The sequence below is a fragment of the Acanthopagrus latus genome, chromosome 12 (assembly GCF_904848185.1).
Source record: "Acanthopagrus latus isolate v.2019 chromosome 12, fAcaLat1.1, whole genome shotgun sequence".
NCBI classification, from domain to species: domain Eukaryota; kingdom Metazoa; phylum Chordata; class Actinopteri; order Spariformes; family Sparidae; genus Acanthopagrus; species Acanthopagrus latus.
The window spans coordinates 6383559-6406661 of NC_051050.1; the positions used below are offsets into that span (position 1 = coordinate 6383559).

Below are 23103 nucleotides of genomic sequence, written 5' to 3' on the forward strand. Positions count from 1 at the left end.
CTTGCTGCCAGCAGAAACCAACACCTGCTGGTTTTACTGGACAAACTATTAAATAAAAAAAAACAAAAAATAGTGTCGGACACCTAGGTTAGCCTAAAGGTTACAATTTTAAACATTTTTAAAAATCTAAACATTTTCAACATTGCTTAGTAATGTTATGTCACCATTACAAAAAGTCAACATTGTGATATAGCACAACAGCAAAGCCAGTAAAATCAAATGTAAAGTCAAAAGCCGATCATTCCACTGCCATCTGGCAATGTAGACATTGCCAGATGGCAGTACCACCAGACTACAGAGCAGCCCCTTTCCTCCTGTCTGTGAGACTCCTCAATGTTATCCCTACCATAATAAATAAGCTTGATTTTCGAAGCAGAAATGACCAGTCTTCTTGCTGATAGTGGTTGTTTGCTTGTGCAGGTCATATAGGCATCAGTATTATATTTAGAACATTTCATAATCAATTAAAAGTTTCTTGTAATACATATGAGTGTCTTCCCTTAATCAGTGTTTGCCTGCGATTGCGATGTAGAAATCAAGGAATGAAATAACAGTTGGCCTTGATCCTCGAGGGATAAAAGTTGCCCTAGAGGGTTGATTCCTCAGCTAAGCCAAACATGCAACTCCCCAGTGGTTGTTTCCCCTGACAGAGCACCAGATGGTTTACAGTGGACACTTACCTTTTTAACAAGGATGGTCAGGCCTTGGTATTTAAACGGTTTGGAGAACTCGATGTACTGGGCTCGTTCGTTGTTTATAGTCAGCGGGGCTACGATCATGTCAGCCAGGCCCCCCAGGAGCTCTCCCATCATACCATTCCACTCTTTCTTGTTACTGTTGTTCACCTGAAGTCCCAAAAGCAAGGCGTGAACGTGAGAATCAGCTATCAACCTGCTGTCGTCTAGACCGCAGAATGTTTCCGAGCTTTAAGGATTTGGGTTAAGCCTAGCGGGGATGTACGTTCTAGGCGTGCTCCGCATTTGGAACGGGCTCCGTCAAAAACAGAGAGCCTGTTATTTTCAGGAGTTTATAAGATCATGCACTTAAGAACACCAAATGTGTAACACTGCCCACAGGACAGAGTTGTTCTGGGTTAGAGATGAATGTGCCCACAGAGAAATTCAGCTCCTGTCCCGTCTCTCCTCTTATTCCTGTAGATGTTGATTCTGTCCTGGCCTGTGTTACACAGTCATGCTGCCATTTTGGCCTGGAAAAGAACAGTTTTTAAGCTCAAGAGATCCTCCTGGTTTGATAGGAAATATTACAAGGACAACTGATAACAGAACAGTTAGGCTAAGCTCTGAACCTTGCCTGTCTGAATCTGATTTAAACAAAGAGAGAGAGCATGAGATCTGTGTCAGCTGCGTGAGTCTCAAGTCCATTGCTGTCAGATAAGCAAGTGTACGCTTAGAAATGTTGTCTCAACATTAGCTAACGCAAGTTAACACTGGCTGCAAGCTAAGTGTTAGATAAAAGGTTTCTGGGCAGTGCTAGCAAGTAAAAGATATTTGTGAAGCGTTAAGCAAAGATGAAATAAAGTAGGTTCTATAAATTTAGAAAAAGTGAACAAAAACAACTTGAACACTGCAAGGTTAGGTTAGATGGCTAATCCTTCTATGGTACTGTGTTTTTAGGTTGTCCTATTTGACAATCCTTTCCTATGGGGTTGATGAAAATGAATTAGCCCTGTTGAGACGAGAAGTGTTTTGGTACGTGAGTGATGTATATGGTGTGCAATGATGACCTTTAGGATGTAAGTGGTGTGTGTGTCTATGTGTCTTCCCATTTTGATACATGAAAGAAAAGATAAGGCCACTATACAATAGAATCAGATCACTAAAAGGTCTTAATGGCACATGTTATGTCTTCAATTGTATTATGAAGGGCAGTGTAATGTCTCTGGGACTATAAATCAAATAGCAATCATAAAATGTGCCTCAACAGCACAGCGTGAAACTGACCTTCTAATCAAATATCACAGCAGCTGATGGTGCTCACTGATAGAATAGAGACAAAACTTGCTGTATCTATGTTTTTGTACATAAACTCGAGCTGCTTTTTAAGAATTATTTTATCATTAAATCCATCTTCCTTCGCATCTCAGCAAATTTGCACTGGTGCCCGCTTGGCAACCCAATTATCATATTCATATGCGGTAACTATACAGTAATTTAAAACACATTTTCATTTACGCTTTTTCCCGGTCATACATCAAGAAACTTGCCAGAGGTGAGCCTGGAGTCAGGAGAAGACGGAAGCTTGGTAATGAACTTTTTCACTTTCACAGCTTAACAACTAAATACGTAACACTTCAAAATTAACCACAGCACTCAGCCGTGATGTTTGCTGCCGGCCTAATCCTTTGTTGTAAACATTAAAACCTGACACTGACAGTGGGCAGATTCATCTACTGGACATTTGTTATCTGTGGCTGTATGGCTGCTTATTGCTACAGCTCTGGGTAGTGAGATCATTACTGCTTGTGGAGTAGAATAACAAAAAATAAATAAGGTAGAGTCAGGTAAAGTAAGTAAACTGTAACAAATTATGAATGTAAAACTGACCCGCTCTTGAGTTCCGAACTTCCCATCAGCCACCAGGTGCACTTCATAGGTAAAGTTCATGGTCATAGCCAACTTGATCAGGAGATCAATACAGAAGCCGTAACAACACTGGGGTACAATTGGGCGTCCTGTAACCAAACCAGCAACAGTTGCAAGTTAAAATCACTCTAAATGAAACAAGTTAGATTTTGATGTGTTTTTTTTTTTCTTGTCTTTTTTTCAATCCAAAGGCGGCGGACGTAGACTGAACGAAATGCGTGACACACGGTGCACTGCAGACAACCACGCGCACAATCACGCCGTTTGCCAGAAAACAGAGCAGACACACCAAGCATCCTGACAGCCTCGCACTCTGAATGGCACACTCAGCTACATGCATACATATATAGATACCTACTGCATATATATGTATGCATCTCCAGTGGGTGTTTGGCGGGTGCAGTAAAAGCACAGTGACAGTATAAACGTCCCTGATGTGTTACCTGGGATGGTCTCATTGGGCCCAGTGCAGATAACCTTTTTAATTAAGACTCCATTTAATGTCATTTCCTCCTTGCACGTTCCATCCGGCTGCGTGGGTTTCACATACACAAATGGCTCCTGGTGTATCGTCACTATCTACAACAAACGGGACAGAAAGCTGTTTATCAAGTAGCCAGAGCTCGATCCAGCCCGATTCCCGAGGGACTCAGGCGAAGCAGCGAGAGAGAGGGGTGGAAAAAAAAGCAATGCTTGGAAGAACCCAGCGGACACACGAATGTACGAACTCCACAGATACACATGTACACGCAAAGACAGACGGATGGATGTAAAAATAACCGACAAGGATACAGATGAGAGGATTTCTTTGCAGACCTATGACAAATTCGGAGAGATAAAAGTCAAAGCCAATACATCACTTCTGCCCTCATGAATGCAGATTAACTTTCCTCCCCTCGGAGAAACAAATGTCGGCGCACTGTCCAACGCGCGTACATCAGCTCTATGTGTGTGGACACCAACGTCACATTGAGGCAGCAAAGCGGAGGCGCCCTACCTTTAATCGAGTGGACATCTGGAAGCCCTGTGGTTTCTCGGTCTCTCCTCCGGGCCAGATGATCTTCCGCTGATTGTTCATTACCACCTGCAGCGACGCCACACACATACACGGTATTAAAGGTGAGCGCTGACAGAAGGCTTACTGCTGATGAGGCTCCAACACTGTGGGTGAGCATCTCTAATGAGTCAGCTTTATGTAACCACAGCTCCGCGCTTCCTGTATTTACTTCACCGACCTCTGACTTATTTATCATACCTGAGGCCTCGGGAACGTGTTTCCCAGAGCTCTCAGCGGCAACTCACAGAGCTACAGACTTTGCTTAGTTGTCATGGAGTGACGCCGCCATGGCAAAATGTGTGTTAAGTTGTAGTTTTCCAAATTCTTTACAAAGTACAATGTTTTGAAAACCTCATGAGTCAATGTCGCGCCCTTTTTCCTTTTTCGCCACGTTATATAAGTGGATCTCAAACTGTTTTACATCAACGACCCCTAACTTCACATAAATTAGACTACGGTCCTCCATCTGATAAGATTTTAGCTTCGGGCAATATTAAAACAAACAGTGTATGAAACCAGCTCTGTGGCTGTAGTTATCATTATGGCTGCAAAGGAGGAAGTGAGGAGAAGTAGGATAAAGAGTGGAAAGCATAGGAGGTCAGGGATGGACTTAAAATAGCACAAGACTTGTGCTCAGGAGACCGCCGCTCATGTCCAGCATGAAACCAGAAGTCAGCAGAGAGTTGTTTAGACTTACTAGTGAAGTTAAGTCACGTCATGTAGGAGCTGGGACATAGGTGCATTTGTAACGAAAGTTACAGCAACTGCGTAGTTATTTTAACCCAAACCAAAACATTTTCCTAAACATTACCAAGTAGTTTTTGTACCTAAACCCAAGCAAAATGCATGCTTACGACAAAGGTCCAGTAAGCTCGCATTTTGGTTATTAACAATAGTTCTTTGGTTCGAGGATGTGCAGATGACCAAAAAGGTCACACACTCTGTCATTGTGCTACTTATGGAAGGAATTAGAGTGAAGATCATTTCTGGTGTCAAGGACCCCTCTTTGAGAACCACTAAGTTATGAGTTAAGGATAATTTTCTGGTTCTTCCGCTTATGGACAATTGAATCCATGAGCGATGTTTTCATTTTCAAGCTGTACCCAAAGGACTATCTATAAGGGAAATGTGGCACTGAATGTCGCCATCTGGGTTTTCATACATCACAGAAATAAATGCAAACCAAACCAGCCTGCCTGAAGGGCTGGAAATCTATCTGAAAAAATTAGATTGTGGTTTGTAAAATGATCAACAGTTATACTCTTTGAAATGCTTTTCTCTTAATCTGTAAAGGGCTCGTAGAGGACATGGTAAGGTTTTTCATTTTCAGACGCATGCTGCTCCTGCTTGCCATCTAGAGATGAACACAGTTAACATCGGACAGATCTGCAATCCTCCTGCAGTGCAGAAAACAAAGGCATGGCTCATTGCAAAGCATGACTCAACCAAAGGTTACATGATGAGCGGTGTAACCGCAAACAACTAAAAGCTTACAGTCGCTATTTATGCTTGGAATAGCTTAACACTCCGTGAAAGGTTTGGGCTTTTGGGCTGCAGAAAGAACGTTTTGATAATATACTGTATGTTCCAGTTCAATATAGCAACGCAAAAACAGATTTGATACATATTTGAAACACACCTCACATTCACTATGACACACTGCTGCTGCATTGTAAAAGCTCTGGCTGAAGCGCAGTGTTCTTGTGGACAGACAGGGGACCGAGGAGCTGCCCTACATTGACTACATTGTGCTATAGATAGAAAACTGGAGCTGCATGTCCGGTATGAATAAAAAAAGAATTTGACTACTCAGGCAGCGAGTGGAAAATAGGCGATGGCCCTCTTTTCTTAAAGTGCCATGATTTTGCATTTCAGTTCTGTCCAGTAGGCCAGGTTGTCTCTGTCGGCCAGTTTACCTGTGTTCCGTTGTAAATGCCGACTTGAATGAGTCGACTCTTCTGGTAGTTGAGTATACTGTAGTGCGCGTACTTCCTGTCCCCGTCGTCATTGAACTCCACACGTCCTGTGAGGCCCTCTGGGTATTTAGATGACATCAGCACCCTGTGGGAAGCAAATGAAAACGATTAACTTGTGCAAAATGAGCACACACGCGTCCATGCATGGGTATCGCGTGTCGTCTGTTAGGAGTGTAACGGAGCATTTAATGGTGCGTCATTCTGCACTACACTCCATTTCAGTGCACATGATATAATGAATGATTCGCAATGAAGTGGATTGGAAATGATATTTTTGTTGCCACGTCTGTTTGGAAGCAGTGCATATATTTTGTTGTTTCGCTGATGAGAAACCACTCTTAAGAGGATCAGTTGAAAAACTCGGTCACTTTGTCTGCAGGTGACAAATAAAGAGTTTGCATTCTGGAAAAATCTGCAGAACTGATTATACAAGACAACTTTCCAGTGGAAACTGCAGAGCTGATCGATTGTAAATATACAGACTAAACTACTGATTTGAGCAGCATTAAAGGGACAGTTCACCCCCAAATCAGCAGAGGATCATAAAGAAAGAAAATAGTTTTAGGTGCTTTTTGGATCCCTATGAGTCCAACACTTCCCCCTACCATAATATGGAGGAGAAGGCAGAAATGTTGCGGTCGATACCTTCAAAATGAAATCAGTCTAGATGGATTAACAGAACAATAGCCGAGGGGGAAACATCAAAATGTTTGATTATTAGGTAAACTTTCCCTTTTAGGGTAAGTGAGAATATGCACAATTCAGACTCAACCAATCAGAAACACAAGTTGGTTTGTTATAGGAATCGTGATTTGATGCATCTGGCAAAATGAAAGGAGAAAAAAAATGTTAGAAATTCTGGATATGTCCTGCTAAAAATGTCTTTAAATTTGTTTGGAGACGAGGTTGCTTTTTTATACGCCTGTCTGTCATGATGATTGAATTGCTACACCGCTCAGCAAATTATAAATGTCAGAGTTTGTCACGAACTGCAATGATGCATCATGCTCACCGTTTAAAGAGCGGCCCCGTTTTCCAGATGTTGGTGTTGCCCACGCAGCCTCTCGGGGGTTCTGTGATATTCTCCTTCTCAAAGAGCTCCTGGATGGACTGAGCCACCACAGCCACCGCATCATTGATGTGCGCTGACTCATTCTTCCCGTTGATGAGCTGGAGGCCGATCAGACCTGAGACCAGGCCGAAAAAGAACAAAAGACAATCACTGATCCGAGCCAGCTACAGCCTCTCAGGATCCTTTTGCAATGCACATAGTGGATAAAAAACTTATAGGGCCTCCAGTTTAGACATCCTGGATAAAGGTCAGACTTCAGCTGCATGATCCATCCTGTGCCTGTGACTCTCAGGGAAGATAACTCGGGGAAATAACCACATCTAGTCATTTATGAGTCAAGGCAGCAGAATAAATGGATCATTTTTCAGAATTTGCCGCTGATGACCTTTTCGCAGCATGTGTAAAGAGTCCCTTGAAGTTGGATCTTTTTTCTTTTTTTGGGGGGGGGGGCGCCCTACCGGCTAAGCTTTCAGGATTAAGCACAGGCAAGGTATTACTTGTGATCGTAAACAAAAAACAAAAAGTATCACGAGACCTAGATTTAAAACAAAGCAACAATCCAACTTCAGCTAAGTTTTCTGATTGCAACCAGGTCCGTCGGTCCTGCAGACTCCTGGGAGAGGCTGCGGTGGACGTGGGAGAGACTGGACAGGGACAGGACAACAAACGCTCTGCAGGGGGCCGGGGTGGGGGGAGGGGGGTTGGTTGTGCGTAGAGTGGGGAGAAGACGCTCGACGTTTGTGACCACAAAGTGATAAAATACCGTGAGACTTGTGTGAGAAAGAATCCAAGAACAGAGACAAGAAAAAGGCTGTTGTAGCTTACCATTCTACCAGTTATCTGTTGCAAAAGTCTCCCTTCATAACTCATTAGAAACCAGGGTATTAATATGGCAGGAGAGCACAATGAGTTTACCTTATAGATAATCCAGGACATACACAATCAAACTAAGGTGTACTGCAGATACAGCCCATTTAAACCTTTAAACACGTAATGCTTAAACGTTTAAATGCTCAACACACAACAACAAGCAGTTAAACCGATAATCATGTGGTTGCATTCATCGTTAAACGGTTAATCCGTCTAATCCTGTCCTGCGTTATGATGGGCCCGGGGGTTAACTCGTACATTCGCGTGCCGCATCTCTGCTGGATGAACGTACCGTCTGGCGCCTCGCTCAGGGCTTTACCCGACATCTCCCGCTCGCCCACCAGCCACACGTAGCCCGAGCCCGTCATGTTGAGGAAGCGAGCAGCCTTGTACACTGCGGCAGCATCCTCCTCACTGGGATTTTGCCGCGTGGGGGGGAAAAAAGACAGAAGATGTGTGTTTGTGTGTGAGTGTTCATTTTCAGGAGTGGCTGATTAAATCATAGTTATTTGGGATTTGTTGTATGTCCAAGTTTATTCCCTTGTTTTTATGATTCTTTTGGATAGCTGCTACTCTTAAGGCAGAAAAGGAAGAATGCTGCAGTTATTTTTCATGCAGTTAAACATTTGGTCTCCAGGATGCCCCAGTTTGAAATCTCTTGAGCCCTGATTTTTTTCTTTCAAATTCTCTCTTTAGCTTTTGAGTTACGCAAGAAACCACTTTGTATAACAATATACATTTTAAATTTTGATTGAACAAGCTCTGTTTGAGGCTTATATTGAGAGTGTTATTGGTACTTAGTGAAATATTCAAACCAAATGCCAGGATCAAACTATACAACATCAGCCAGATACTGGCCTGACATTGGGAATATGAATAAGCATGTAGGTCGTGAGAAATGGTCATTTTACACCAAAATTAGTGCGCATATATGCACTTTTTTAAATGAGGAAAACACAATAAAAACAAGTAAAACATCAGGGAACTGGGGGGGTTAAAAGTTCTATATTAGGCAAGTTGTTTTTTCCAGAGCTGATGAAGCCAGATGTTGTTGGGTGTTGGAGGGTTTTTTGTCCGGAGTGAATGCGCTAATTGGGAAAGACAACCAACACGGCACTGGGGACGCCTCATGACTTCCCAACCAGCATGTCATATTTTTTTAATTCTTAGCCCTGTCTCATCCAGTTTGGAGAATCTCTTTGTGTTCTGTGACATCGAGCCATGGGAGCACAGAGCGCTCTCTTCCAACAGTAAAGTCGGTCCCTGGTACCTCCTCTCTAAAAAACAACCGGATGTACGAGTTATAAAGGAGGTCTGCGGTCAGACGTTGTTTGCAATGTTTCTAAGCCAAGTTATGTCGAAATATTGTGTTGTTGGATCTCAGCAGCTGACATCCACAGAAAATCTAGATTTACCTTGAGCAGCATTTCGTACAAATTTGGACACGTTTGACTAAAAAAAAATAAACATCTGTACATTTTCCTAAAATCTGCCCAGAATACATTGGCAGAATTTAGATGTTGATTATAAGTGAACATACGATCCACGGCTGGGTTCCACAGAAGGTTGAAGCCGATTTGGGTTAAAACAAGAGCAGAGATGATTAGTAGATTAATTGATTGGTTGGTCAACTGAAACTGAATATTATGAAACTAATTTTGAAGCTAAAATGCTGAAAAACAAACAAACAGAAAAATAGTCTTGGCTCCACACAGTTTTTGGGATTTATTGTTTTTCATTGTCTAACACCAGAAATATAATCAAAACAAATACATTTTGGGGCATTTTGAAGACTTAAACTCATTATTTACTCACAGTTAATAGACAAAACAGTTAATCAAGAAACTAATTAAGAATTCAATAAAAAAAAATGAAACAGATTGGGTTTTTTTATCCAGGAATAGGATCATGGGATATTTTAAGCAGGTGTCAGGTATGATTCACCAATCATCCCATCTTGGATGAAGTGAATGTGTGATATTTGATTAAAAAAAAGATCTCACCTGGCGGACAGGATGATGACTCGGGCCTCCAGCTCTTTCGCCTCCAGCAGCAGGGCAGTTAAGTTAGTCTCCTGGCTGAACTGGAGGACTTTCTCTGCCTGTGATCGGGGCATAAGAAAGGTCAAGCCAGCTACTTTTCCCTACCTCAGACACCATGCTGCCCCTTTACCTGCTTGGGTTCGAGCTTGGCCGATTTTGTTTGAAAACGGGAGACAGAGATAAAAAGGAAAGCGATCCAGGGGAACCGGCTGAACTAAAAAAAAAAAAATAAAAAAAAAAGCTTGAAGGGAAAAAAAAACTTTTGCATTTGTTCGCATGCAAACTGAGGGTTATCAAGGCTCCAAAGAAGGACGTGCATGTGTTAGGTAGGGGGGAAGAAGAAGGTCAATGCAACCAGTAACTAAAAACGGGTGAAGGGGGTGAGGGGGACGTTTTCCCCCAACAAAAAGACTGCTGAAAACTAGGGAAGTGCTACAGAACAGGAGGAAGTAGCATCTGGGAAGCGGTTTTGTCCCACACTACCGGTTCTCCACAAAGGAATGAGACTTGCAAACTCTTTTTGTGTGTGAGTGTGTGTGTTCTGAGTACATGCATTCCTTTATTGAAGGAGAAAATGAAAATGATAAAAGCGGGGGCGCTGTTCACTGGCTTCTTTTTTTTTTTTTTTTTTTTTTTCTTTGATGACCGGAAAATTATAGATTTTTCATAACAAAATCATTCTTCATTTAAATCATAGGGAAATGTCTCAAAGTAAAAAATTAAAGAAAAACACGTGCTACCAAGAGAGGGACATTTCTGGGTTCGGCTGGTGACTGGTTTGGGCTGGTTTCTAGTTGCTACGTTTGGAAAGTTGGTGGGCGGCGTGCATTGACCATGCAAATATACCTTAGGTCCTCGCTTGTTGTCATAGGACAGTTGGTCGAGGTTTTCATAGTTCCTTTTTTTATTCTGATGAGTAATGTGCACAGAGAAAATATGCAGACACAGAAAAATATTATAAACAGTTGAAAATGGAGGGCAGTAAAGCATTCCAACAAATCTCCACTTTTCTGCTTCAAATTGGGATCTTTAACGGTGGGGCTTGCAAAGAACATCAGAGATGTGCGCTTTAGAATAATACGCTGAAGACGTGTTCAATTCACACATTTTCTCCGAGGTTACTGATTCAGCTGCATCGATTATCAATAAGAAAATTTTGCGATCAAGCAATAATCAGTTCAGCTGGAAACCTAACTTCAACAAAACAAAACAAGGCCAACCTTCACTCGCACTCCATCGAGGCCAAAGACGGATCATGTTTTTGGCTTTCAAAAAAATAAAGAATTAAAGCTAAAGTAAGAGCTCGTTAAAAGTTTTATGCCGTCTCTACTTGCAAAACTGCGCGAGGAAACCTCTCATCCACCCAACCATCTGTTCACTATCTTCTCCAGCTCTCAAGTGGCATCTTCACAGACTGCAGCCAGTTCTGTCCTCCTCCATACTGTTATTTACTAGTGCGACATATCAGACAACCCAGTATCAGAGCAGTTTGTAGAGTGATGACAACATGTAATCTATAGTTTCAAATGGAACATTCTGCGTCCATGTACATAAATCCTGAAAGATTAGATTTCATTGTTATTTCATGAGCTGGTATTTATTAACTCAAAGCCTAAATCACGATCTTTCCCTCAACTTAACCAAAGTGAATCCTTGAGATTCAAATCTGGATTCTGGTGTGCTGGCATGGTTTGATAAATGTGGTGTTTCATTCAGTCAAAGGGTGGTGCTGACGCGAAAGATGCTGTTTAAAACAATTTAAAATTCAAATCCAGCGTATCAGTGTTTTTCACTTCCGTTCCTAGGAGACCCCTGCCCTGCATGTTTTAGAGTTTCCCCTGTCCCTGAATCAAATGAAGAGCTCATTATCATTATTCAGCAGAGCTCGACGACGAGCTGATCATTTGAATCAGGCGTGCTGGAGCAGGGAAACGTCTGAAATGGTGCAGGGCCGGGGGCCTCAGGAGGAGGACTGATATACACTGCTGTAGATTATATTTCATGACTGTCATGATACGCTGAGTCAGAAACTGACAAATGTTGTGGATTTATCTTAACCTCTACCAAGAAGGTTATGCTTTCTTTTGTGTCCAGAACAGACCTCATTAACTTCTGATGCAGATCTGGATAAAGGGACGCATTCCCAGAATTTATACTCATCTTTTGCATCTTTCAACATTTTGGTTAATCTCTCAGGGGATTATGCGTGGATCTTGATGAACAGAATCAATTAAGGTGGCTTGTATTTGTGATTGGGTGGAATTTGATGTTTACAATTTTAACTTAAGCAGTTATGGGTGATTTAAAATGCATAGGGTTACAGAGCTATGGAGTTTGACACTGGATTAGGCTTGATTCAATCAAGGGGGTCTGTTAGGCCTTGGCGGAGGTATACACTCAACTGAGTATCGTTCTATTTATTTAACGGTTATGCAGATTTTGATAACTTTGGGTACCAGTTTAATTAAAATTTACAAAGACAAAAGACTGGTATACTAACTGTTAAATCATATCAATCCATACTATACGCAGTTGCTATGTAGTGTATCATCTGGTCCTGTGACAACACACTGACTCTCAGTAGTTGCTGAGTTAAGCTCAATCTCAAAAATCTGCGACGTCACCATTTTGGATTCCAGTCCGGGTCTGTATTCTGTGCGAAGACACGCTCGGGACTCCTGCCGGAGACAGGCAGCCATTTTGCAGGAAAACACATCGTCTTTCTGCTTCACAGGGCTTCCTTCACAGCTGCCTGGCTCCACGGCTCACACTCCAGTGCACTCCGCGACTGTTTCTTTCCCTTCACAACGTCGACTCTGACCATTCAGCCATCAGCACAAACTCCCCCATTCACAACTGAAAGCTTTGAAGACCTATTGCACAACCCTGACGCTACACAAATGGTTGAAAGATTGTGATTCTCAATGTTGAGAATCATTATCAAATAAGACTTTAACCAAATTCAAGGATCGTGCGCGCACAGCACATTTTCTTGTGCCATGATAACAATCACTAGAACAAATTGTCAATGAGGTTAGAGGATTCAATTCTTTCCATCTCATAAAAATCTATTTTCTTTAAAGATGGAAGAGCAATGTTATACAACAAAACAAAACTGTATGAAGCGACACTGAAAAAGGGTGAAATATACAACCAAGTGAGATGATTTTTTTTTCCTCCTTTATCTTGGACACTCCTGTGTGATTACCATGTAGCCACGTCTCAGAATCGTAGCATGCACTGAGAGCCTTTATGTATCTTCAGCGTGTAGAAATATTTTCCATTAGCAACATCCGGCAGCACAAAAGAAAAAAAGACATGTCTTTGTCTTTTTTCCCCAAGAGAATTTCTGAGCGCTCTATTTTTGTATCCTCAGTCAGGCATTAATATTTCATGTTGTGTTGGTCACGTTTGCACTCTGACTAAGTCCACTGTGTCCAGAGCCTCTCTGCTGCCGGTGACAGCGATCCCCCCGTGATTGTGCGACCTCGCTAAGAACTTGGCATGGAGCTAAATATAACATGTAAATTTGCCGGGTTCACGCAGCACATCAGGGTGATTAGCAAGAACAACACCTCCCTCTTTTAATTAGAGCATAATGCGGAGAGGCTGCGGTCTGCAACATCCAAACTTGCTTCCTCTTCAGTCATCTAGAGCAGTCGAACGAAGCTGCATTGGCTGTTCGGGCGTTCAGGTGACAACAGCGCAAGTCGTACGTCAGAAGAGCCGGTACGGGTTTTTGTTATTCTGGCCATGTCGACACAGGCTGGGTCGATCCTGCGCTGGGCCTCATAACCCTCAGGGGGCGCTCAGACAAACAAAAGATCAGAATGTATTGGATTCTTCTCATCTTCTTTTCAGGATTAAAGAAACACCTACTGATTTGGTTAAAGTGCAAATAAGCAAATTCCCAAATGTCCTCACAGCTAACAAAATTGAGGAGGATGTCTCCTTCTTTTTAATGTATATTTTATATACAGTATAATTCCCATAAGAAGGACGCTCTATCTACTGTAACTGTTCATTAAAGGGTAAGGCTGGTGTATAGTTTTTCTCCTTGAGAATGAATCCCATTTAAAGACCAAAAACAACAATGTGTTAGCCTGTATTTCTCGTCTTTCCTTGCTGTGGCACTCAGCTCTGAGCTCGCTGGTTCTTGTGAAAAACATAAATCTTTAAAGTCCCCCTCCAGTCACAAATATGTTTTCCTCGTTTTGTCGCCACAGTTGAATTTTTTAGCTTCACTGTGTAGAATGATGTATACAGGAGAAGGCTGTTCTCACATTCTTCTACTGAACGTGTGCACTTTCTGCACTGTTCTCATTGCAAATCTGATTTTAAGAGGCGGGGCCCATAAGCACGATTCGTGACATCACAAATAGCCTGGAGGCCAATCCTGGTCCTATATCTGGCAAATGTGATGCGGACACACAGTTTTGGGAGACTTAATGGGGAGAAGGGTTCTGATGCGGTAATTTCTTTTTCTACAGAAACCCCATTACACACACATTAAGTACTTTTTTGAAGTGCTTTAACATATGTGTGGAGGAGATCTTTCCAAACAGGCACCCAAATTATAGTGGGCTGCTTTAGCTTTGGACATATACATACACATTTTGACTCACTAGTAAATATTAACTGCAGTTGGACAGTGTATGTGTATTAACTCAAAATGATCTACAGTGTGTTGTTTTCATGGTAACCCAGCACAATAGTGGTTTATTCATGTGTTTGAACAGCTCAGTCGCCAACATGCTGGCAGTCGGCGGCATGTTGCTGTGTACCATTTTGACATTATGACAACATATCAAGTCACACATTAGGTGACTTTCATGTTGGGAGGCGGAGAGAATGTTGATGGAGCTACACCTAAGCGAGCAGGCTGCCAAGCCAGAGACCACTGTTCGAGACTGTGTTTTAACATTTGTAAGTGTGAAACCACCAGATATTTTTGATGAGACGTTGAGACATTGTCCAGCCGTTTTCGTGGCAACAGAACCAGGTAGGAAGAAATGCTATCTTGTCCTAACCCTAACAAAGGTGTTTCTGTGCTTACACCTAACCAGGCCAGAAAGTTGAACCTAAAGACATGTAAAGTTGCAACGTAATGAAACGTAAAGTTTCAACATTTCAATGGTTTGCAGGGACGTATGTTGCCAACTCTATTCTGGCAAACAGGGTGGTTTTTGATAACTTTTGGACACCAGTGGAGCTTTATGGCAGACAGTGTCATAACAGAAGATATAACAGACTTAGTAGATCAGTTCATTGTTGGCTTTGGTCTTGTTAGCTGACAGAAGGGAAACTATCTAGTATCACTGGCCTTATCCTTTAAGTTTCACCAGGCTTTCAGCGTAATTATTGCTGCACACTGTTGGAGAGCTTCTCAAATAAATCATGCCCGGGGCCTTAAAAAAATGCTCGAGCTAGCCCTGCAGCCATGTCTAAATATATGCGTAATTAAAACCTCACAGTTGAGAGAGTTGAAGCGACTTCTCTCAGTATTATTGGATTGAATTGGATGCACAGATGGGTTCATTTTGAGATCCAAACTCTGATTAAAAGGCACTTCCTGGATTCTCATCAAAGGCTTTTTACAACAGCGACTTCTCTTCTCGAGTGCAGGATGTGAGTCACATCGCGATGATATGACAGTATCATCGTCAGCACAATCTGACGCGATTAATCCAAATGTTTGAAATGTTATCCAATCGGTGGCTCTTAATCAATACTGATCCCCGTCACTTCATTTAAGCAGCTTTCACTTTCGCTGCAGCCGTCTTCCGTGAATTACCTCGGGTCTGTGTCATGTTCAGCATCTCATCAGCTTGTGATTTAATTAAATCTCCGAATCGGGACTCATTTCACTCGGCCACACAATTACAGCAAAGAGCCCTAGAGAGGGACGAGCATCGGAGAGTATAGCAGGGAGAAAAAAATATCCCAAGGTAATATCATCTTATTAAATGTGTGCAATGGATGACAGTCGTTTTTTGCCTCCCCCTCTCTCTGTCTCTCCCTCTCTCTCTCTCTCTGTTCCTGAAGGGCACACATCATCGAGGTCTCAAGTCTGTTTTGACTCAGAGAAGATCAGCATTTCACTGACCCACATACACGGCTCTGAGCTACACTTAAAATGGATGCATCAGCGGTATCTGAAAGGCAAAAAAAACAAAAAACTTGCACGTATCTTGTGAACATGACCTAACAGGGTGGTATTACACAAGGCCTGCATGCACAATAATGAGGCAGACCATTCATCAGGAAACACACACCTGACTTCCACCGATGGAACACTTCCGTCTGTGATGGTTTGCAAAGCCCCACGTTAAAGTCCGCTATTTGGCTCCCATTGTGGATAGACACAGGATAATTTAGACTATGGCGAAAAGCAACGTGAAGATGAGCAAATAAACATACAAACTTTTGTCAGATTAGACCACATTAGACGCTGTAGATGTCTCTAGGAATGTTAGCCAATGTTTACACAATGGTGAGAAAGAGATGTGGCCACACAACAGAAAGGAAAACAGTTACATACATAGAAGACCTCTGAAGTTTTTAAAACAAAAAAAAACCAAAAAAAAAAACCCTACACGCTCACGCGCTCAATGCTCTCACACGCCGCAGCCCGAGCGTCTCACCTTTGTTTCCCTCTCCTCCAGGAGGGTCTCGAGCCTCTTTTGAGCAGCCCGCCCCTCGTGGTCGTCGCTCACTATCAAGATGATGTGGTTCCAGTTGAACTCGCGCATCAGGTCGAACCACACATGCGCCTGGTGGGAGTAGGGAGGGACTGTCCGCAGGAAGGACAGATGGATGCTCTGAGGAGCGCGGAGCGGGAGATGGAGGTTAACACTGTGAGGTTAAACACTGTTTCCACTACAGCAATTTTGTGCTGAAGGGGGTCAATGAGTCACAGAGTCGTAGCTCATAACCAAGCTGAAAAAAACTGTGTCTTTTCTTATTGGTATGTGCATGACGTGGTCGCAAGTATGTGGACACCCCTTTCAACTGGGACGGATTTGTGTGATTTGTTAACATTTACATGACAAAGCCCTCTAGTGACCATAGTAATGACCATAATGAGTCCCTTAGTTAACAAAGTGGTCAGTATTGTACCCGTGGTGACCCAAAAACTTAAAGCAGAAAATGACCTGTTCTTGTACTTTCAGTTTCATTTTCTGTGTGTTTCTTCTCTTTTCTCCAGCTTTAGTTTTCCTCCATACTTGTCCTGTATCAGTCTAAACAGTATAGTCTTGTTCTCTGTGTACCTCCCTCAGGCTGCTTTCCCTCAACACCTACACTGCATCTCCTTCGTTAGCCAAGCCCTGTTACTAGTGTTTCTCCAGCCAACAGCTCCTTCCCCGGTCCTTGTGTTTTTCCACTCACTACCCCTTTTCTTCACCTCACTCCCTCATGTTCGTTTGTGCTTGCCTGTTCCTTGTGTGCTGTGATCCTGCCTGCCATTCTTCTGCATTTGGGCCCACCTTGTCTGCTCTCATCATGACAGAAATAAGGTCTCAGATTATTGAGACTTTGAGACTGCTTTGATGACTTACAACTTGACTCGACAAAAAAATCAATGACCCAAGACTCCACTTGGAATTGGAAATTAAAGACTTCTGACTTGACTTGAGACTTTGTGGCTTGAATGATTTGTCTGGGTTCATTTTCAGTTTCAATACCAAAAACATCAAAACTGTTCAACGTAGTCAACGTTGCCATTATAAGCGCCTGTGTAACGTTACCTGGTGTGTGAGCGAGTGCCGGGAATGGCTTTGTCATGACTGGATGACTACCCTGTCAGTCAAGCTCCTCGCGATGCTACCTGATGGTCCATGGATCAAATCAGATCATCGTCATCGTGCCTGTGCCAAAAGTCATCACTTTCCGAGTGGCTTGACTCAGGACTTGCAACTCTACTTGACACAACCTGTGACTTGACTTGACTTGCCCAAGAATATGGACATATGGAGTCACATGTCGAATTGTTTTCCAAACCTCAACCAGGTACTTCAAACAAAAGAATGTTTTGTGCCTAAGCCTGAATAAATCTTAAGGATAGCATTATTACATCAAAACCGATTCATGTTTCAAACAGTGTTTGGCACAGGGATTGTAAAGCACTGACAGATGATGTGGCCCGCTCAGAGCCTCTGACCCCAACTGGGTCCAACGCTGGATGGACTAATGGTGACTGTGCGCTGGGCTTCAATCGCCCAACATCAGCGACTGACCTCACTGATGCTCTTGACAGGAGTCTTGCCAGAAGAGTGTTTCAGAATGACATTGGGCCACAAACACTTTCACCAATGAACAAACATCCTGTATAAAAAAAAAACATGACAATGTCCTGACCCCTGCTCTGACCCCTCGGGCTCCCTTCACTCTCTGTATTTAATGCCTCTGATTGTCTTTAATAACTCGCCAGATTAGGTGAGTTGTCGCTTGAGCAGGCTTTAAATTGAGTCTGTGGCATTTTATTTATGTGATTGCTTTAAAGTTTCATTTCAGTGACTTGTGCTTCATAAAACATTGCTCAGGTCAAGCGCATTATTAATGATGTCCTTTCAGTTTGCAGCTGGAAGCCCATTTAATCACAGCTCCCCTAATGGACAGCGATGGGACGTTTAATCTAAGAAGCTTTTGAAGCCACCCCAGGGGAGCGCCTTCCTCCCTCGCTCTTTCCCTTCCCTCTCTTCCTGTTTTCCTCCCGCTCGATCTGTCTTCACATCCCCCCTTAATCCATCACTCACCTTGTCGGAGTAGATGGACATGCGGGTGGTGAGCCCCACCACGGGGATGCGGTAGAAGCCTGCAGTGTAGGAGACGGGCGTTGGAGTGAGGTGGTCATTGGACTGTGGAGGGTGACTCACCAGGATGGCATAGACCTGCAGAGACGCAGAAGAGGAACACTCTGTCATTCTGACACTGGCGTCAAAACAAAATGGATACACCGGTCATTCTCTGAGAGAAAAAGGTATCCAATTTGCCAGTGTGAGACTTCTTTCTTTCTTTCTTTCTTTCTTTCTTTCTTTCTTTCTTTCTTTCTTTCTTTCTTTCTTTCTTTCTTTCTTTCTTTCTTTCTCCCAATTATCTCATTTTTGCAGACACATAATCATATTTAAACCAATATAAACACAAGGTCAGTCCCACCAGGAAGCTGCGATGTTGCAGTCACCAATCCCTGTAAATCAGGTGTAAATCCTCTCTCTGTATGTATGTTTGCCCCATGTGTGGGTAAAATTGATGACACGAGCAAGCTTCCGGGATGGACAGAAACACGGTAAACGTATAACATAACAACACCACCTGAAGAGCTTGAACCAGTCACCCCTTCCCACTTACATTGATCGTAAGTTGATCACTTACAACAATAAATATTAGGTAAACTGCCAATTCTTCTTCGAAAGATCTTAATGGGTCGATTGCAAGTATACCGATTTTGCGAGAACTTAACAGTCATGGGTCGAACATATTATTCCTTCTGTTTTCCTGTGATAAGTCAAATTGTGTTATTTCTAGAAATGGAGCTCTGCTATCCCGAGAAAATTAGTTAAATTAATCCGTTATCTCAAGGAAACGAAATATTTTCCCCTCTTACTCCTTATAGCTTAACGCTTATTAGACCAGCAGTGCTATGCCAGCATGCATAAATGGTGTCTTGACAAGTGTAGCATCTGATTTAAGATGAAAATGTCAGATTAGGGAGTACCCATTATTCATGGCAAAAATTCATAAAAAGTTCATGTGGTTTGCTTTGAAACTCCCAAAAACCCAGCCCACAGAGGAACGCTTATGTAACTGTCCACTCTTATGAAGCTGTTTTCTCATTATAAATGATCTCGTTAACTCAGGAAACCATGATGAAATAAGTAAGCTGAGATAACAAATCAAATCTTACTTCTTATCATGGGCAAATGGAGGAAACATAAAGGCAATCTGTGGCACAAAGGCACATTTATCACTTCCAGGCAGTCCAAAATGTGCTTGAATATTCTTTCTCCTCTCTGTTTGTCTGCCCGTCTCTCACTCACTGAGGAGGACGAGGTGTTACAGTACAGCTGCCTGCACGCTGCACAGTGCCAGAAACAGGTTTTGATAAACAAGAGGGGACAGAGTGTGAAAAATTGTCACAAATAGGGAGAAATACACAGGAATTGTGACCCCGGGAGGAAACCGAGAGACGCAATAAAGCACGGGAGTCTCCTGGGTAAAATGGGGAGGGTTGGCAATTATGTGTCAAGCAACAGTCTTGTCTGTATCTTGGACAGGAAACAAAGCACACAACATTTGATCATATTTTTTAAGGTCAAACAGCATCAGCTATGACATTTGATATTCGTGATAACTGCTCTATAAATACTTTATCTCATCATCACAAAGACAATCAATTTTAAGAATAAAATTTTTCAACAGTTAATGCTGAAACCAGAGCTGGATCAACCTGCTCCTGGGCCCAGGGGCAAAAAGAGAGATGTGGTCCCCTTTTGAACCCTGATATTCCCCGAATTTCTTCCGTTTTTGTAATCTAGTATAAGTCCCTTTTTTTAAGATAAAGCCTCGAGATTATCATTAAAAATTAATCAAGTGATTACAAACTGATTGCCACAGAGAATCTAGGGCTTTGCCTGCTCTATAATCCAGCTCGGGTGGAAACATCTGTTTTTCTAATCAAAGATGAATTCAGTTTGTGCACACTTTAAATACAATACAGTCATCTTTGAGAGGGAACAACTGCTGCTCCAAACGTTGTATAACAGGTTAAAAATAACATTTTTGAGCCGTGAATGTCTACATAAATTGTAAATCATCTATGACAAAGAAATCGAAGAGCAAAGAAATCTTTCCCTTTGTTCACTATCTCTTCGCTATGTGGGCTGGCAGACTAATATTCATTTACGGCTGCTCGGTTTGAGCTTTATCCCTGCGTTGAGCAACCCAAAGCTGTCCAGCTACCCCAGTGAAAAAGAGAATTTGTGCGAGCTCAGCTTTGGGAAATGCCTCAACGATGTGGAGGAAGAGGGATGAAGTTGGCATGGCTGTGCAGTCATGGCTTATTGGATGTGAACAGTCCGTATGGCTGGGTCAAAAAATTAGGTCTATCTTCCAAGGACTGCTCCCAGGCATCTACTCCTCCATCTGCCACACATTCCCCCTCTCAGTAACTGCTATCACATTCAAGCCAATCTCATCTGATTAAACCCGCCACAGACTTTCCATCTAACTGTCTAAATTAGGTGGGATTCTGTCTAATTTACAAGAGGAGAGTGTGTGGTGTGTGTGTGTGTGTGTGTGTGTGTGTGTGTGTGTGTGTGTGTGTGTGTGTGTGTGTGTGTGTGTGTGTAATTGTTGGGGATTGTTGGTGTAAACCCGGTGAATTGCACGCTCACGCTTCGGGTGAACATGTGACTGGCGACTGGATGCGACAGTATTATTCTGCAGGCCTGTATCAATTAGAGCCATTACACTAAGCAGAGGACCAAGGACATGAAAGCAGCATTAAAGCTGTGGGTGTGGGTTGTTCTCTTGAAGCCTAATTACGCGTGTGGGAGAAACAGGAGCGAGCGCGAAGGGGACTTGACGCCTCAGCATGCTCTGACATAACATTGGTGCTTTTTAAAAGACATGACGAGCATCACATGAGAGGACGGCTTTAGTGTTTCAACGGCCCTCACATACACTCGTCACTGATGATATACGTTTTGTTTGTTTGCACGTATGTTAGAGACTTTCAGTCTGTTGTAAAGCTGATGAATAATTCTTCCCTGGGAAACCTGCGTTTAAAGGTTAAATCTGCAATTTTACACATTAAAGTGTGTTTACATGTCTTGGGGGAGCTCTAATGCATATGTTGAAAAGAAGTACAAAGCCTTTTGTGGCTCCAGAGGAAGCTGCACGTAATCTGATGAACTGCCTCCAGTGATGTCACTCAATTGCATTTTGGGTAATGTAGGCATTGTGTTTTGGGAAAAAGTCCACTGGTCTAGCATCACACTCCTATCCACGAGTTTTCTTGGGAGCTCACAGGGGAAATAATTATGGGTGACATTTCTGTTGGGCAGCAGAGCTCGCATAAGTAGCATAATAACTGACACGCTGATGGTCGGATACCGAAGTGAGCTAAGCAGTGTTACTAAAGTTACTAATCGAAATCTTCATAAAACAATGTTATGCTGTACCAATCGCTGAAAGATCGAAGATCAGCCATTACCACTGTTACCATAGAACATTGCCAGTTGACCCATGACCCATAATTTGTGAAGGTTGTCACAAGATCTTGGATTAAGGCGGAAAACATTGTTTGACTCAATATGAGCAATTGTTTTAAAAAGAGATCAAAATCGATACACTAAAACCAGAGATATCGCTTGTGTTCGCATACTTCCTCCTTTTTAAAAACCTGGCGCCTACAGTACCCACGATGCAACGGAGTGACATCACTTGAGTTTTTTACATACAGCTTCTTCTGGAAGGCCCTATTCTATATTTCCATCACATATGCAGTCATACATGCAAGATCTGTGAACACCCTTTAGTGTGTAAAATTGGTGGAGTTACCCTTTAAGTACAGTTTAAATTTAGGGTTGCAGGATATCAATCGATAATTTAGACTATTAGCTAGCCGCCATAAACTAGAACTTGTAGTATGAAGTCACAGTTCCTATCAGATCCTAGCAGACGCCATTTCTAAGCTAACATTTGCTACGATTGCTGTACATGTAAATTACTACACACTTTTACATAGGGCCCCATCAAAGTTAGCTTGAAAAAAGAAGAAAAGTCTACCAGTATTAACACAACAAATCTTATTAGAGCTGCAGAATATGGAATCAGCCAAGCCTTTGCTTATTACTTCTTAGCCTTTCTTAAGCTTTCTACATTAACCGTAGCTTACGAACTTTATTTTGTATCGGCTATCTTATCAGTATCAGCCACGAGAAGCAGGTAATTATCGTTTATCGGTATCGGCTGGATAAAGTCCGTATCATGCCTCTTTAGTAGAATCAGGACTGTTACACTGACTCATGTTAGTCCTGCATCATATCACACAGCTTGCAGCTGGGGGAGTGATCCTCCCCCCTGGAGGACATCACACAGGAAGTCCAACTGTCCGCAGACATGTTGACCTCCTCCTCTCGCCTCACACACGCACACACACACACACACACACACACACACACACACACACACACACACACACACACTCAAAGCCGAGCTGTTAATTGTGAATGACATGTCGCGCATTTTCACCCATCGCTGCCTCCTTTGCAGTTCAGCAGATCTGCAGCTGTGTGTCCTGGAAACGTGCAAGTTGCCCTTTCATCCGAGATGTGCCCCGAACCAAAGCGCTATTTTTGGATGTCTGAGGAAACAGATGGGTCTGCGGGGAGTTCATTGTGTTAGGATCACACAAAGTGGACTAGATTACACTTGAACTCAAGGCGAATAACTTGCCCTGGGTTCAAGTGTAGACTGGGCA

General features: G+C 42.6%; 1 protein-coding gene across 6 annotated transcripts in view; it reads right to left on the minus strand.

The window, feature by feature from the left end:
- Positions 1-23103, minus strand: part of grin1a (glutamate receptor, ionotropic, N-methyl D-aspartate 1a) — a 39844-nt gene that overhangs the window by 15524 nt on the left and 1217 nt on the right. For 3 of the 6 annotated variants that reach the window (XM_037117138.1, XM_037117136.1, XM_037117140.1), the window contains exons 2-11: positions 18377-18511; positions 16265-16441; positions 9582-9679; positions 7871-7992; positions 6649-6823; positions 5577-5721; positions 3601-3687; positions 3035-3182; positions 2565-2692; positions 681-845 (exon numbers count right to left, since the gene is read on the minus strand). In XM_037117138.1, the coding sequence (XP_036973033.1) occupies positions 681-845; positions 2565-2692; positions 3035-3182; positions 3601-3687; positions 5577-5721; positions 6649-6823; positions 7871-7992; positions 9582-9679; positions 16265-16441; positions 18377-18511 (1380 nt within the window). The remainder of the gene's footprint in view (positions 1-680; positions 846-2564; positions 2693-3034; positions 3183-3600; positions 3688-5576; positions 5722-6648; positions 6824-7870; positions 7993-9581; positions 9680-16264; positions 16442-18376; positions 18512-23103) is intronic. The other 3 variants (XM_037117139.1, XM_037117137.1, XM_037117141.1) reach the window with 1 other exon arrangement.